Source organism: Chlorocebus sabaeus, chromosome 22 (genome assembly GCF_047675955.1).
Source record: "Chlorocebus sabaeus isolate Y175 chromosome 22, mChlSab1.0.hap1, whole genome shotgun sequence".
NCBI lineage: Eukaryota > Metazoa > Chordata > Mammalia > Primates > Cercopithecidae > Chlorocebus > Chlorocebus sabaeus.
In genome coordinates this window covers 61,565,163-61,583,120 of record NC_132925.1, presented here as the reverse complement: position 1 = coordinate 61,583,120, position 17,958 = coordinate 61,565,163, and the positions used below count along the sequence as shown (strand labels likewise).

The window sequence follows — 17,958 nt, the reverse complement described above, 5'->3', positions numbered from 1 at the left end:
GGAAAAAGTTGACTTAGAATTACAGACAAGCCCTCAAACAAGCTAGTCAGTGGTGGACCAGACTATTGGGGGTGGGGGAGGGAGGATTGTTTAAGGTTTTGTTTTGCAGAAAGCATTATAAACCAACCCTACCTACATCAAATAAAGACAGGGTAGCTAATATTGTCTACCAAGATATTAATACCTTCTATTTTAAGCTTCATATGCTTCTCCGTGACCTCATCTCAAACCTATAAGCAAACAAAGAAGTACTGCTTTAGAATATGCGAATTATTGCTTCTTTCCCAAGATGCAGTCCTTAAGTAGAGGAATCTGAAAACATGTAGAAAATTGCTAACAGGAGCAGGTTAAACAGAAAAAGAGGGACACTCTCATTCTGCTGAGGTTTCAGCACCATCTACTGTCCAGAATATTAATTCTTCCCCACATTGCACTGTGTATGAATGGGCACTTGGTTGTTCCTTTGCATGTAATGGCAATGGAAGGCATTGTCTTTGGAATTCATTGTCCTTGCCTCAAGGTGTACATTTCCTTTCTTTTATAGTTTAAGTAAATATTCGCTTACTTTGTATCAGTAGATGCAGCCCAGTGCCCAACAGATGCAATAATATTCCTTTAATCAGCAAAGATCTTATTATGCCATTCTTATGCATTGACTATAATGAAATTTACTGTATTTCACTGACACTAATGGGATTTTGGGGGGACTATTTTGCTCCGTGAGTCATAAGAGAGAGTTACTTATGTGCAGTCGCTGAAATAAATAGAAAACATTCTAATTATTATTTGATGAAAATGTTTCTTTGTGGGTAAAAGATATCTGTGGTTCCCATTTATGATTCTTTTTTATCTTCCATCATAGTCAAAGGCACTCCATAGAGTGATTTTAATTATACCTTGATTCAAAGATACAGTGTATTTAATTTGTCATTGAGAGTAGTCTTTTCCTAGTCCTTTTAGATTGTCATTTCTTTCAAATCATAAAGAGAGCTTCAAAAAGAAAATGTGAGAGGGCAAATTTAACATATTTCCCCCTTTCCTCTTCTGTTATTACTTGCTATTTTGCTTGAGGAGATATTCTTATTCATAATGGAAGGTTAGGCACCTGCAGAAAATTGTTTGCATTTAGAAAGACATCCCAGATGAGAAACCCTGCTACTGAAATATGGCACAAATCCAAACCCAGGAGGTTTGCTTTCCCTGGTGATGGGTAAAAATTAAAACAAACAAGTTGACCGTGAATGACTTTAAGACAGATTATATCTTGCTTATTAAAAACAAACAAACAAAAATCTCCTTATTAATAGTTGTAACCAAGTTAGAGACTTGGGAGGCAACCAAGAGCATTGGAGCGTCATTCGAACACTCTTCATAATGAAATAGGTGCTTTATGCTACACATTTTGACCAGGCAAATCTAATAACTTTGATTACCACTTGGCTGCTTGTTTCCCAAGTACCTATACTTGGCCACCCTCAATTGCCTTGTGCATAGCAGTTTCCACTTGTGGCAGTCAAGCTTATTAAACAGCTCTGCTTTGTGATTTTCCCCCAGTCCTTGAAAATAGATCGGTAAGCATTCTGCTCAGGGGCGATTTGTAAATTGCTTTACAGAAGGCTCCAGTTTGTGCTCATGCCAACTGGGGTCAAAATTTGCCTTGTGTTTTCTTATGATGCCATTTGTCAAGTTGCACACGTTGTTCCAAGAACCAGGTCACAATACTACGTGGCAGTGCTTCTTGGTACGAATCGATTAAAAACCTTGACTTGTGAAAGTGCCCTATGCTAGTGCTGTGTTTTTTTCTGCCACCTAAAAGGGCGAATTTACTTGTCGTCAGCCAAAATACACTTATTGTTCTTTTTCCAATTGGTTCCTCTTCCTGTCTTCTTAAAACACATTTAATTATGTTAACAAAAGAGAGGTAAGATAAATAAGGGTGCTATTGAGAGAACTAGCCTATGTTTTAAAATTGTAAAAATTCCCAATTCACAGGCATAGTTCCTCAATGGAAAACAAATGTTAGTGAAAAGTAAATGTGTCTAAAACAGATCAAATGTGTAAAGAATTTTCCAAAGAGCAAAATTATAAGCAAATTAGATACTTAGGAACAAACCAAATATATATAGATGTCTGATATTATGTGAATGATGATAACCTGAACAGATTTTATTTCATCAGGCTATTTCAGCAGTTAAAGCTTATCCCTAAAATCAGGACTTGGAGCTGAGCTCCCTTCCAGGAACCTGGGGCAGACAAAAATTTCTACCCAGATTGGAGATCTTTAAAGGACATTTACCTGTGGCCAGAATGGGCAGCAAGGCCACCCCCAAAAAAGAGCCAGACCTGTACAATGTGAGGTGCAATGCCCTTTATTTTGCTATGCCGTGAAGCGCAAACCCCAAATTTTTCACATAACAGGCCTTTACAACCACACAACAGGGAGAAGTGGGTGCTCATGAGGAAGAAAAAACTTCACTTGTAAGATGAACTCCCAAACCAAAATTACAAAGACCTTGAGGAAGTCTGCCACCATAAGTGACAATCAGCAAATAGAACAAATGGCACCTTCAAAAGTAGCAATAATGGAACCACCTGAAAAGGACTTTTAGCTAAGTATATGTAGATTTCTCAAGGATAACCTCACCCACCCCATCCATCATTTCCTACTTCCCTCCCTTACCTTCCTAACAGAATGTATCTGTTTCTGCAAAGTAACTCAGGAGGAATAGAACAAACTGGAAACTGTGTTTTCATTTGTTTGTTTTGACAGCTGCTTCAAAATGTAGATCCTAATGACCCAGCAGAGAATAGTAATTATAAAATTAATCAATGTTTCTCCCATTTAAGGATGAATTATTCTCTAAAAACTAAGTATAATTTTAAGTAATGCCTTGCTCCTGGCAATAGGTATTTTATGAAAGTATTAATTCAGATTTTCTCCCTGGTGTGAAATGCAAAAACTCAGTGTTTAAATTTTAGGGAACTGATATATTTGCTTTACTCATTCTTCTTTTTATAAGTAGCATAAAACTTTAATTTTTAAATGGCATATGCTCTAGAATTAGCATTCGCCATGTTTTTTATTTTATTGTTCTGTGGAGTATTCATTTTAAATATTTACATTTTAAGTACTAAAGCAATCTGAGCAACCTTCCCTTTCCTGTCTGGCACAGAAGAGTAATCACAGTGAGTGAGGATGCAGAATGGTGAGATGGGTTGGAGAGCTGTATGGAGACATGGTTGTGGGTGAGTATAGAGGTGGTGGGCAGAGGAAACACCTGGCAGGGTTGACAGATTGGTTATACTGAACAAAATGTAAGTTGATTAAGGAAATTAGGAAATGTTTTCAGGATAAGATATAGAAATATTTATAGATGTGTAGGTATTATATATGTATATACACACAGATATTTCCCAGCTCTGTTGCTGAGAGGCCCTAGGATCAATGACCCTCAGTAACAATAAGCACACTGGGTCTCCACCTCTAGATTTCTCAAAGCCATCCTCCACTAAAATAGAACCAGAGCTCCCTGACAAAATGACTGACTCTAGGACTATTGCAGGAAAAAAGTATAACATGAACCTTACTGGACCAGAAAGTAAAGAAGCACTTAATGAATAATAATAAAATGTAAAACATACAAAGAGCCCAACTTAAAAGGACTCCCATTGGCCAAAATGGGGACAATTTGAGCGTCAGTGTAAATAATGTTAGTAATGTATTACCACCTGTCAAAATAAGCCATGAATTTATCCTCATGTAAGTAAGTATATAAATAAATGGGAGAGAGGGGAACTCTCTTCCTTGGAGTAGAATGTCAGCTGATATATGTAGAAGGAAAGATAGCAATGGAGAATCACAATTTGACAACCATCATAAAAGTCATTAATTCAGTCAGGAGTCTTCAATGGATTCCAAGGGTGGCGGGTACAAGTTTGATGACCATCAGGTACTGGTGTAATCTTGGAACACCTCCCCACAAAGTACTCATTTATTGTTTATTTTAGTTTATTACTACTTTTGAGACAACAGAGTCTCACTCTGTTGCCCAGGCTGGAGTGCAGTGGGGCGACACTGCAACCTCCACCTCCTGAGTTCAAGCAATTCTCTTGCCTCAGCCTCCTGAGTAGCTGTGACTACAGTGCACCACACCCAACTAATTTTTGTAATTTTTTTTTTTTTTTTTTTTTTTTTTTTTTTTGAGACGGAGTCTCGCTCTGCCGCCCAGGCTGGAGTGCAGTGGCCGGATCTCAGCTCACTGCAAGCTCCGCCCCCCGGGTTCCCGCCATTCTCCTGCCTCAGCCTCCCGAGTAGCTGGGACTACAGGCGCCGCCACCTCGCCCAGCTAGTTTTTTGTATTTTTTAGTAGAGACGGGGTTTCACCATGTTAACCAGGATGGTCTCGATCTCCTGACCTCGTGATCCGTCCGTCTCGGCCTCCCAAAGTGCTGGGATTACAGGCTTGAGCCACCGCGCCCGGCCAATTTTTGTAATTTTTTTTAGTAAAGGCAGGATTTGACCATGTTGGCCAGGCTGGTCTGGAACTCCTGGCCTCAAGTGATCTGCCTACCTCTGTCTCCCAAAGTGCTGGGATTACAGGCATGAGCCACTGCAGCCAGCCAAAATACTCATTATTTATAAGGGTGTAAATGGTAAGAATAAGATGGAGAAAGAAGGCAGGCAAACACCATATATATATGTGTGTATATATGTATATATGTGTGTGTGTGTGTATTTGTGTGTATATGGTGGGGAAAAGGGGTGTGTGTGTGTATACACACACACACATATATGTATATGGGGGAGAAGAAAATAAGCAAATACAGTAAAATACTACCTACTAAGGAGTCTATATGAAGGTGAAAGAGTTCTTTGTACTTTTCTGCAAACTTTCTGTATATTTGAAATTATTTCAAAATAAACTATTTTTTAAAACCAAGGAAAAAGAACAAAATGTGGCCTTATAAGCAAATTCAGTAATAAACCCAGATGAAGGGCCAGTGCTTGCCTGGTGAGTGCTGAGTTAACCTTCAGGTGGTTCCTTTTTAAAATTCCATATTCAACATAAGTCAGGGTAAATAATAAGAAATACTTAATATAGCCTCCTGATTTATAGTACTTCAACATTCAAGGCCTTATTTTCATCAGTCTCCAACAGGGCCACTCACAGATCTTCCATAACTTATCTTTAACCAACTCTCATGGGTAGGAACAGAACTAGGCACCAGGGACTTATAAAAGTGTAGTCCCTGACTCCCAGAAAGCTGATCAGTTACAGGGAGAGAAGCAGGACACGTGTAAAAAAGACAAATGATTTTGGACAACAGGGCACTAGCTTAATGTTGAAGAAAAAAGAACAGTTAATTCCGGTGAGCTTCATGAAAGGACAGGATCACCAGTGAACAGGGTGGCCAGGAAGGGCATGTGGGGAGGCGGCTCGGATTCATGGGCTCTTCAAGACAGTAGGCTTTTTCCAGCCTGGCTGGCCATTAGCAGAACCTGGCATCCCCTCTCTGAGGGCGCCCGCCTCCACCTGAATACCTCCAGAAATGGAGATTCATGTTCTTCTGTGGCAGCCTGTTTCCCTGTTGGAAAGGTCAAATTAGTAGAAAGTTCTTCATTCCACAGCGCCAAAATATGCCTGTTTGTAGTTACTCTTTGCTTTCTACTTTGGGGCAATGCAAAATAACCTTAGCTTATCTTCCGCCTATAAGCCCTTCACATATTTGAGAACTACTGTCATGTCTCTCCTAATTTACCTTTCTCATGCCAAATACTTTCAGTTATTTTAGCTGTTATGGAATTATTAGGTCTTTCACTAACCCAGGTATACTAATGTATCAATGAATCTAAAACATGTTCCTCATAAGCTGTGGTCTGACTAATGCAAAATACAACCAGATTATTACCTCCCTAAATTGGAACATCATGTGTTATTAATGCAACCTAAGATTGCATTCCCTTTCTTTGCCAGCTGCACGGACTCCAGGCACACTGAAATGCTCAGGTCTTATCCATGTTAGCTGCCAATCCCCCAGTATGTGCCTAGTAGCTGATTTTTTAAGTGTAGTTTTTTGCCTTTACGCCTATTAAAATTTGCCTAGGTGAAAAGGTTGGTCCCGCTTGAAATCACTGTGAATCTTGATTCTCATCATTCTTGATTCTCATTCTCATCTTGATTCTCATTCTCATGTTTAGGGTATGTCTTTTAGATGTGTGTTTTATGCAAATTGATACAGTTTATCTGGCATTGATTTTTATTGAAAAGAGGGTACCAACTATAGAATGTTGAAATTCATCCCTAGAGATGCTATCTCAGGATTACTGTCATCATTAATCAGCAGTCTTTGCTGTGGTATTTAAATATTATTAAAAATAATTATCTGACCAGTCCCCTTGTATCATTTGAGGTGAGCTTGCTGTCTGCTCTTTGACTAGCTCCAGGCCTTTGAAGAATCCCACTTTTAAATTCTCCCTATAAAAACTAATTTAAGGAAAAAAGATACAATCCTACTGAAAGGCATCATCAGAACCATTACAGTCAAAACATTTGTTAACAAAAGGGATGTGTCTCCTTCCACGAATGAAGATGACTAAAACACACATTAAATACTATCCTGATAGGCACAAGTGAATATCTTGGCACTGTAAATGAAAGATAAAGAAATTATAAACTAAAAGAGAAGAATTGGTAGGGTATCAGGAAAGCAACATTGAAATGGAATTCTTATCCTGTGGCCCCAAAAGCACTTATTTTTGGAGATAAGAAGAACTATCAGCCAGGTATGGTGGCTCACGCCTGTAATCCCAGCACTTTGGGAGGCCAAGGCCAGAGGATCTCTTGAGGCCGGGAATTTGAGACCGACCTGAGCAGCGTAGCAAGACCCTGTGTCTACAAAATAATAAAACATTAGCCAGGCACCAGTGGCTCATGCCTGTAATCCCAGCACTTTGGGAGGCTGAGGCAGGCAGATTGCCTGAACTCAGGAGCTTGAGACCAGCCGGGGCAACATGGCAAAAACCCTGTCTCTACCAAGAATACAAAAAAAAAAAAATGGAATTAGCTAGGCATGGTGGTGTGCACCTGTGGTCTCAGCTACTCAGGAGGCTGAGATGGGAGGATCGTTTGAACCTGAGATAGGGAGGTTGCAGTGAGCCAAGATTGCACCTCTGCACTGCAACCACAGGGGGAGATAATGAGACCTCATCTCAACAATAGAACAGAATAGAATAGAATAGAATAGAATAGAATAGAATAGCCGGACGTGGTGTTGCGTGCCTCTAGTCCTACCTTGATGGGAGGATTGCTTGAGCCCAAGAATTTGAAGTTATGGTGAGCTTTGATCATGCTGTTGCACTCCAGCTTGGGCAACAGAACAAGACCCTGTCAAAAAATAAAAAACATAAAACAGTGCAGTGTTTTAAAAATAGAATTCTTAACCAATGGACCTCAAAACACTTCTTTTTAGAGATAACAAAAGCTATAAATCAGAAAGTTTTTCCACCAACAGTGAAAGTGAAAATGTAATAAGGCTTGGATACGTGTTGTGATTTATACATCTAATTGTGGATCTGATTATTAACTGAGTAGTTAATATTATTAAAAATAATGGTTAATAATTAACTCTTCCTCATGGTTATAATCCTTAAAACAAAGCACTTAGTTTACCTTTTGTCATTCGTACATTATAGAAAACACCGTAGAAAGTAAAAGAATTTTTCATTTTTACTCTAGGAGAATTAAGCACTTGGTAAATATATGTATTTTTAAGCATCGGTCCTCTGGAGTTCAGAATTTATCATTCTACACAGTATGAACCAACCACAAGTAGGAAAGTTTAGGGATGTCGTTGGTCCTATTTATTGTTGCTATTTAATTACATCCAAATCCAGCCATCAGTTCATATCTTGAGTTCTAATTGCCTTTGAGATTTCTATGCACAGAACAATAGCTGAAGTGACTCTTCAGAACAGAAGTCATAAATATAGGTTCTTCCTGATCTTGATGAATTAAAACCAAAGAAGAGGAGACAGTTTGTTTTGCAGGAAGCCATCTGTTTGTTTGTATACAGGGTTTGTATTCAAATTTTAGGAAATTAATCAAGTAAAAAGCATCAAAATTCACAACACAGAAAACAAGAGAACAAACATACACTTTGAGAAAACCAAGTCGCTAATGAGATTTTTGAACCTCTTTAGTTCAATCTTTTCTTGTCCCTAGGAGACCTCTCTGGTATGTGTACAGTACATGACGTTGCATTGATTCTTGCTACTTCAGGGCTCAGCACATGAATCGGCGACAAGTGCTGAGTTAATGAATCAGCAGCTGTCAGCACAACAACTGTACCAACATAATCCTTGATTCAGGGAACTTCTCTGGTCCTTGGTTAAAAGAAAGCTAAGTTTACCAATAATAAAAATCTGTCCCAGATCCCTACATGTGCATAAAGAGGTGAGCGTTTCTTTATGAGAGAAATGTCATTCAGAAACGTGAGCCAGAATTTCACACGGCTCTAGGCTTTGGGGTATGTGCCATCTCCTTGCTTCTTGCCCAGAAGTTGTCAGGAGATAGGGAGACAGTTTTGGGGACTGGAGACTGGACATTTGACTCCGCACTCATAAGTTTGATGTGTAGGCTTAGAGCTAGAGCCAGCATTTTGGCATAAAATCATCACTGCTTGTTACCTAAGGCAGTAACTTCATTACTCATGCAGTGAAGCCCTCTGCAACCATCTGCACCCCATGGCAGAAATTCTTTAAATTCCTTCTGCATTTGAATATCTTCAGTTGACTACACATAATCAAGAGTGCAAATTGCTGTATTATGCCCTTAGACTTATTCTCTGCATGATTTGCATGTGCATATCATGTTGTCAGTGAAAAGAAAGGCAGAATCGCACAATAGACAATATCTTAACGACTCTCAGACATCAGTCTGTTCATCGGTTAAATAGGGATGATAATAGTAGCTATTTGTTAGGAATAAATGAAATAATTCATGTAAAGTGCCTAACAGTGCTAAGGGACTCAGTTATTATGAATGTTCTTATTCCCTCAGCCTCTGTTATGTCTGTTATCCGTGTAAACAGAATCCATGCTTGGTGGATAAATCAACAAATAAATGAATTAAAATGAAAATCTAAATTGCAGAATCAGTGGGCAGCTATTTAAAGTAGAATTAGGCAACATCTTTATCAAACAAAACCCATAGAAATATATCATTTTAGCCTGGGGTCTGTTTCAGTCTTCATTTTTTACTTGCGGAAAATGTAAATTAAAAAACGTCAAATGACATGTTAAGTCAAAATGGGGCTATTCCTTGATGTTTGCTTAGAATAATATTTGTACTTACCTCTTTTCCTCATTTAAAATAAAATAAAATAAAAAATTTAATCACTATCTATTCCTGATGGTAAGTGAATCAACATAGCAGATTTTTATTATGTAGCCCTCAAAAGCCTCGGGTTGTTAAATCAGGGGTTTTCTACCCCATTACCTCTTTGCTGGCAGTACCTGTTCACTTCTCATTTCATGGACATCACTCATTTAACAGTGACTGAAAGCACATTTATCTGTTTATCATGATCTTTTCCTATTTTTAGAAAACAGCAAAAGTATATCCCACTACTAGATTATAACCTATTTATGACAGAGATTTCCCTTTTCTAGCTATCTGAGAGATTTTCTTTCTGTAGTTGGATAAAAGGATAGAAAAAAATGTTTTAAATACTCTCTTTAAAGAGGAAATTTTAGCGTGGGTTATCAGTAAGACTCACAAAAATTCTCCTAGCAGATATAATTTCAAAATTCCCAGCTGATATTTTAATCCAAGAGGTCCCCTGAATAAATATTTATATACCTCACAGCCTGAAATGCGATCCCATGACTATGGGAGAGGACTAGTCGGTGTTCTTTCATTATTTGGTTTGGTTTTGGTTTGTCTTCTTTGTAATTGTTTGATTGGGTCGATTTGGTTTGATATATAGAAATTTCTGGAATATGGCCTGATTCAGAATTGTATTCTTTAGGCATGCATATGGCCTTTACATTGAATCCAAACTGCTTCTCACGTGTGTACTCTCTGACACCATTTATGAAATCATGTTGCACAAAAATAAGGGACTATGGGTGTGAATGTAGTTTTAGAGTTCATAAGCTGTCTCAGCTAATAAGCAAGCCCATTCTATTCCCAGTTTTAACTATAATGTAAAGGGTGAATTTTAAAGCTAATTGATGGTCCTGATTTTAAAAAAAGTAATATACCTATATCATTTTGTCAATGATGTTCATTGCAGCATTATTTATGATTTCTAATTATAAATATTAGAAAAATGTCCAATAAAATTTGCTAAAATGCCAACTAGTTTCAAAATTGTTAAAACTATAAGCTTAAGGCAGATTAAAAAAATATGTTGACAAAGGAATAAACATGCTGATATAATATTGAGGAGAAAAAGGAAAATTGTATGTGTCTCACGTTTTTAATGGTGTAAAACAAAACAACTGAAAAATTTTGAACCGAAAAGACTGGGGGAAATTATACCACCACAAAAATAGATGTTTTATCCAGATAGGATTTGTTTTTCTATTCCTTCTTTTAATTTTCTTTTAATTTAGGAAATTTCCTGTGCTAAAACATTTATTACTTTTATAATAGAAAAAAAGAGCCCAACAAACTTCAAGTCAACATGGATTTTTCCTGTTTGCACTCAGCTGAAATGTAGCTTTCTAGTGAAACTGGAGAGAGATGAAAACCTTTTCAAAGAAGCAATTCAGAGCAGGCTGCCAGAAAGTAAGCCCTTCCATGAACATCTTTAGAGATCTCACCTCCATGCTCCCTGGCTGAGTTCTGTTGCTCTGAGAAGGTTCACGTAATGAGTGTTTTCATCTTTTCATATTAAAAATGACCTCCTGGCCTGAGTCTGAGCTTCCCAGATGACTGAGGTTTGCTGGTCACAGCCTCAGAAAAAATAAAGCAAAATTACTTAGTATTTCATCCTGCTCTTGGAGTCTACATTTTATTTCCTCACGAGCTCACAGACTTTGTTGTTGTTATTGTTTGTTTTATTTTAACTCTCCAGATCCAACAAGGGTCATGGTACCCCCTTCCAGTATGGATGTCACTGTTGGAGAGAGCATTGTTTTGCCGTGCCAGGTAACGCATGATCACTCGCTGGACATCGTGTTTACTTGGTCATTTAATGGACACCTGATAGACTTTGACAGAGATGGGGACCACTTTGAAAGAGTTGGAGGGGTAAGTATTAATATCAAACTATCCACAGGAAACACAGTGTGCAAATGAACTTCTCGAAACTGACTCAGACTAACTTGTTTGGACCAACTTAACAATATATTTAAAGTTACTATTTTAGAATTTTGTTCAAGTAATCTTATGGCAAGAAACTCTTGGTTAAGTCCTGCTCCTTTTTGCACAATAAATGTGGCACCACTCATTGAACAACCTGTATGGCAGGACTGTTCTCTAACTGGCACCAATCCTACAGGTTAATTATTCATTCCTGTGTATGGATTAGAAACTAAGGGTCACAGACATTGGATGACTTGCCTTGGCCTCATAGCTACTGAATTGCGGAACTCTGCTTAAAACTTCAAATCTCAAACTCTGTGTCACATATCATATCATATACCCTAGATCTGATTAAGAAAATAGCTTAAGGATAGATTCCTTCTGCTTTTAGGCTGCTAATTAAACTCCCTTTGACCTTGTAGAAGGCTCATCATTGTGAATTTAGGGTTTTCTTTCTTGAATTTGAAAGTCTGATTGGGTTATTTACTATCTCCAGGTAATTTGAATTCAAAATGATTGGATTTTCAAAATGCCTTACTTTCCATAACTATGTATTATCATTGAACACATAACAAGAAGAGGTTAAATCTGGAAACAATTTGTGTCTATGACAATCATTGTCAAAAAAATTTTTTCTGCTCTAACACAGCTCTATGGTCCCACTAACAATAAAGATTGACTCTGACTGCCATTTTTATGAAGGAGTCCAACCAAAACATAGCAGAATATAAAAATGGGGCCCTGACTTGAAGAGCCCTCCCCACTTCCTAGGCTGCCATAAAAATCTGTCCACCCCCTTTATGTTGAGAATAAGTGGCCTAAAGTCATCCATATGATATAGTGAGAGCATATTTTCCACCCAAGTACAGTACTAGCCCTGTTCATTACATTCTTACTACCTTTATCAAACAGGGTTTTTGCAGTTGAGTCACAGAACACCAAAAACAATTTCAATGACTGTTGTCTCAATTCTATGCCAAGAGTGGTATCTGATTGGTACAACTTTAGATGGCACAGGAAAGAAGTTAATTAGTTACATCAGTGGATGCCTGGGTTCACTAGGGATTATCTCTTGGGACCCTGGTTGAGAAAGGCTATATGAAATTGCCAAAGTAAACCATTCTGGACCTCTTTCACATGGTTCAGCTTAATAACTTTGGCTAAGTGAGAGAAATATTAACTATTTCACAAAGACATTGGAGATATTGAATATCTTGAGGTCTAGAAAAGTACATAGCCCAATGTCTACCACAAAAGAAGTACTTGATAAACTTTAATGGTGGTATCAACTGAAGGAAGGGTAACATTGATTATAATAACAGGAAAGTATAAATCGAGAACATTCTTCATAAATTAAGCCGAATATTCTCACATTAAAACCAATTTCTTGGGCAGGAGAGAGATTAAAAATGCTAAATCTCAGAATGGTGCAAGCACCAGCCAATCCAAACAGATGCCTGAACAATCGAAGTGGATGTCCTACCATTCAGACACATGTAGCCTTTCTGCCAGAATGGTGCCAGGGCTAAGGCAGAAATAGGGACACCCTAATGAAGTCAAACACTGATGACCACCTTTTTGTAGAGACAGCCGTCCATAGCGCTGCTCACATTCATCTTTCATATGGGAAATGTCTGTTTCCTCTGTTAAACTAATGCTAACACTAATCAACTCCTGCTGAGAAATACATAGAAAATTAAGAACAGCACAACCGCATGTGAGATCTAAGTGTATTAGCCACTAGGATCATTAATGTCTGTGGAGTCAAGACTTGACAATAGAAGGGAAAAGCACGTGCAGTTCTGAAGTCAAGCCTATTTCAGTTTCAGCTTCCTGGGTCAGCATGGTGGAGATGATGTTTGGTATAGAGTTAACCTATGGAGGTTTTAGGAAAGTTATTATTTCATTGTCCTCTGATACCCCCATCCCCACTGAGTATTCTGTCAGGAACATAACAGACTGCAGTGGTGGAAAATAAGCAGATGCTGTTGTTTTCTTTGGTAGGAACATAAAAAATGTAGATCTTAGTTAATAGTTGGGTCTGGATGACTTCAAAGGGAAAGAGAAAGTTATTGTGGTCTTCTTTGATGAGACTCTTACCTCACTCCTATTTTTTTCTTTGTTTCAGTTCTACTTTAAAAACACAAATCCAGTCAAAATGTGTAAATAACTAGAGTACTTTCTAAATCGCAAAATCAAAATGTTCTATTAATAGGTTGCTGTGCTCTGAAATATCCAGGCTACAAGTTTCTTTGACATTTAAGCCCTTGATGAATAAAGTGAATTAGTGAGATGGTGTAGGCGTTTCCCTCAGGCCAATGTGCACCTTCCCTGCACACATCCCCAGGGACATATTTTTTATTTAAACCCGTATTCAAAGTCCCGATATGTGAAATTTCTTAGGTAAAGTAACAATAATCTTAATAATGATGATAATAGTGATAATTCCTTATATTTGCAAAGTGCCTCATCATTTATCAAGTACTTTCTTATATACACTTGACCCTTGAACAACACGGGTTTGAGCTGTATGGGTCCACTTACATGTGGATTTTTTTCTATCACACTCAAAAGGCAAATACAATATTCATGGGATTTAAAACCCACATATATGGAGGACTGACTTGTCATATACTCAGGTTCCAGAGGACTGACTGCATGACTTGAGTATGTGCGAATTTTAGTGTACTACAGGTCCTGAGTCCAATCCCCTGTGTCTACCAAAGGATGACTGTAATAGCTCCTTAATCCTCACAGAAATCTTGTCAAATAGGTTAACAATTATTTTCTCATTTTATTGAGCAATTATAAGACTTGATCCGTAAACAGTGGCATCTGGATGAGAAGCCAAGTGTTACAAAAAAAGACATTTTGGGTTAACATACCATAGCTTTTCCTGAATTAGATTTAACATCTTTGACATGTTTGTTTCACAAAGAAAATGGATCATGGCCATCAGTAATAACAGTTTAGAGTTAATCTATGCTTCACAGTTTTCAGAAGATTTTCACATACACAGATTATCTCATTTGATTTTCACAACCTAGCACATAGGTCAATAAAGGTCTTTCAAAAGTCAGTAAATTAAGGCCAAGAGAGATTAAGAGATTTAGATGAAATCACACAGCAGAAATCAGCCCAAGACAGCTAAGCATCAAAACTGTAGCTCTTCCTTCACTCCATGCTTTGGCATCTCTTCTAATCCTATTTCTAATTGGCAAATCTATCTCTTCCATTATCCTGTGAATGTGACACTCTGTGCTGAAATGATGGAGATAACCAAGTACATATTAGTTTTGAAATAGCGTGAGGATATGGTCTTTCTGGATGCTAGTCCAGTGTTATTGTTAAGAACAGGGACTACATGGGTTCAAATCCTGGCTCTGCCATTTTCTAGCTATGTGACTTTAGGCAAGTCTCCTAACCTCTTTGTGCTGGAATTTTGTTATCTGTAAAATAAGGATCACAAGAATACCTGCCTCAGAGGACATGTGAGTATTTAGTGAGTTTAATATAAGTAAAGCACTTAGAAGCTGCCTGTCATATAGTAAATACCATTAAGCATCATCCATTACTATTGTCATTGGAGAAATAGCAACAGAAGAGTCTGTGTCAATTTCCTATTGTATAATTTGGAATGGGAAAATGAAAGAGGGCCAATATATCCTAAATTGTCTTGTCATCCATTATGGGTTTAGAATGAAGTGTAGTTTTTCAAATCTGGCCTCTAGAGTGGTCTCTTCCTCAAGCAGCTATTCTCCAAACTTTAGATTAACAGAACTGTGAACCAAACTCTAAGGTGTAGCAGTGTTCTTCAGGTAAAATGCTGCCTTTGTGATAGCCTGTGGAATCATCTCCTCACATTTATTAAAAGTACTGTGCTGGGGAACACTGTAGAAATATTTCTGGGGCACATAGACATCCAAACCAGGATGTAATTAGTCCTATTCATCTGCTAATCAAATATGCATTTGGCATTTGGAAAACAAATTAGCACCGTTCCATACTAGGTGGTGCAAGATTTCCTTGGAGAATCTGGTCTTCCTAATCCTTTAATTCAAACCTGGAAGCAATAAAAATGCTGGCTGTAAGAAAGGGTTGTGAGGTAAAATGCAGATACCTCCAAATGTGGGCTTGCTTCCATTTTCCAAATACAGAGTTCTAAAGTATCAGAATGCCAACCAAGGCTCTAGGCTGAGGGCATTTCTGAAGAAATTCACAAAACTAGATCAAGAGCCATCGTAGTGCATAGTACTTATGTAATATGTAAGTTACATCCTTCCAACGTGGGTGGCAAACTGCTCCAGAGACTCAGAGAAGCCAGACACCTGAGGTCTTGTCGAAGATGTGTTCTGAAAATGTTGGTGTTCTTATCTCTCAGGCAGGCTCACATATTTTTAATAGGCCATGGCTTGCATCACTAATGTTTTCATCAGCCAGTGTAAAATAAATCCATTAGTCACAGTGTCCTTCATGTGATAATGATATTTAGAGCTCATTAAAAAGTAATTGTAGCCACTTTCCCCTACTTTATCAGCAGGATTCAGCTGGTGATTTGATGATCCGAAACATCCAACTGAAGCATGCTGGGAAATATGTCTGCATGGTCCAAACTAGTGTGGACAGGCTCTCTGCTGCTGCAGACCTGATTGTAAGAGGTATTGGATTTTGTTGTTGTTGTTGTTGTTGTTGTTCTTGAAATATTTTGATGATATCTACTGTAGCACAGAGTTCCAAAAACCTCAGTGGTTTAAAATTATGGGAAAAAGTCAGGCAGACGCTGAACATTGTAAACAGTGGCTAACAGTCCACAGAAGTTTCTGGTGCATGTACAGTTCCTCAGTGGGGTTGTCAGAAAATGCACCGAACACATCCAGTAACTTTACACTAAAAGGATAATCGAGTAAATCGAGTACCCGATTACCGCTGTTGGAGTTGATATGACCTTCTAGAACAAATTTAGGTGAACAAAAGCAGATAGTTTAAAGAGGGATTAAACTGCCCCTTTTTATGTTTCATCTGGGCTAAATTGAATTAGTATAACAGCAGCTTAAGTAAAATCATCATCAGGTTTATCCGAGTTTCCTTTTTTTCCCTAAACTTCACAGTGCTGTTCAGTTTCTAAAACAGGGTTTTGGGAGAGGACACTTCCTGACTGCCTGGGATGTAGTAAATGAGCTGAGAGTTGATGTAAATGCTAACATTTTTGAAATTCTCTTGAATATTATCAGCATGACCTAATTTGGACCTAAGAGCTATGACCCCCTCCCCCCGGCTGAGCAGCGCCAACTGAGTAGATTCCAAGCCTCAACAAACCAGTTGGCAAAGGAACTGTAAAAGGACTTTTAAGAAATATTTTTAAATGAAAATTAAAATCTTCACAAACCAGTGTACATACCAGAATCCAACCTATGCATGCTCAGGGGTTTTCTATAGCATTGAAAGAGAGGCCAATCCAGACATCAAAATAATCTCTTGGCTAGAATCTCCTTCATCAGAATCCCTAACTGTTGGTGTTCAGGCATCTTTGGCAGCTGGCAGAGTGCATGGCAAAACTTCGAATGCAAGAAAATAAAAATTTAGGGTATGAGAATTGGAGGCAGGGTTAATCTGCATGCACAGAGAACAAGGTATTATTGGAAGCCATAGAGTGTTGCTATATCCTCTAGGCATAATGTAAGGGGGGGAAATGTGTGGGAGTTAGCAACTTAAACTAATTGTGAAGAGAGGTTCAAGAAAAATAGCGATTCCAATGTGTCTGGTTTGTTCCCCTTTAAACTGCCTTTAAAAAACCTTTCAGTAACAGTGCAGACAAGGGCTAGAAATGAGAAAAAACTTTCAACCTAGGTAGATCTGCCCACAGAATAACTTATAGAAATGTGTTTATTTCCATTTTAAAATATACCAGGCTGGTCTGCCCTCCCCTTGGGGACAAAAGAATTCTGTTGTTGAAAATTTATCCTCTATTTAATTAGGATAATGTTCAGATTAGCAGTTAAAACACCAATAAATTAGACTAATGAATATTTAAATCAGTAATACTTGAAGTTCTTAAATGATATTGTATACTTCATTTCACAGAAAATAACATTAAATACCAGGAGGAATTTGCAAATGCAGTCTAAAAGAAAATCTAGTCTAATCAGTTAATAAGGCCAATAAATTAATATGCCGTTTAAAACCATAATCTTTCATGTTATCTCCTTCGGCTCTGCCCTTGCAGCTCTTCTTATACATTACAGAGGGGTGGGCAGGAATGTATTTCACCACCCTGAAAGAGATTTTCATATTTGAAACCTACAGCAGCTTTGAGTCTTGGCTCCAGATTCTTTGATTTGCTGAGGCCTGCTCTATTTAACCTATAGCACTCTAATGGCAGCCAGAAAGGCTATCCTTCCTGAGGGAGAAGCAGACCCCAGAATCAAACTAATCTTCCCTTTGCCGTTGCCTGAAACAAAATCTTCTACATGCCCCTGAGTTTGTTATCATTTTGTTCAGAGGGCAAACATTTGTACATTTTTCATTTTGAAAGAGGGAGTCAACTTCCCTAAAACAAAGTTGGTAAACATTCTGTAAGGTCATATCTATGCATGGGTAGGAGCGGGTGGCAGGAAGATAAAAAAAGAACAAACAAATCCAGGAAAGT

The 17,958-nt window shown here is 38.1% G+C and overlaps 1 protein-coding gene across 14 annotated transcripts in view; it reads left to right on the top strand.

Annotated features, from left to right (window-relative positions):
* Positions 1 to 17,958, top strand: part of CNTN4 (contactin 4) — a 976,967-nt gene that overhangs the window by 932,850 nt on the left and 26,159 nt on the right. For 13 of the 14 annotated variants that reach the window (XM_007985035.3, XM_073009921.1, XM_038002505.2 and 10 more), the window contains 2 exons: positions 11,083 to 11,258; positions 15,850 to 15,970. In XM_007985035.3, coding sequence (XP_007983226.2) covers positions 11,083 to 11,258; positions 15,850 to 15,970 — 297 coding nt within the window. The remainder of the gene's footprint in view (positions 1 to 11,082; positions 11,259 to 15,849; positions 15,971 to 17,958) is intronic. The other variant, XM_073009922.1, reaches the window with a different exon arrangement.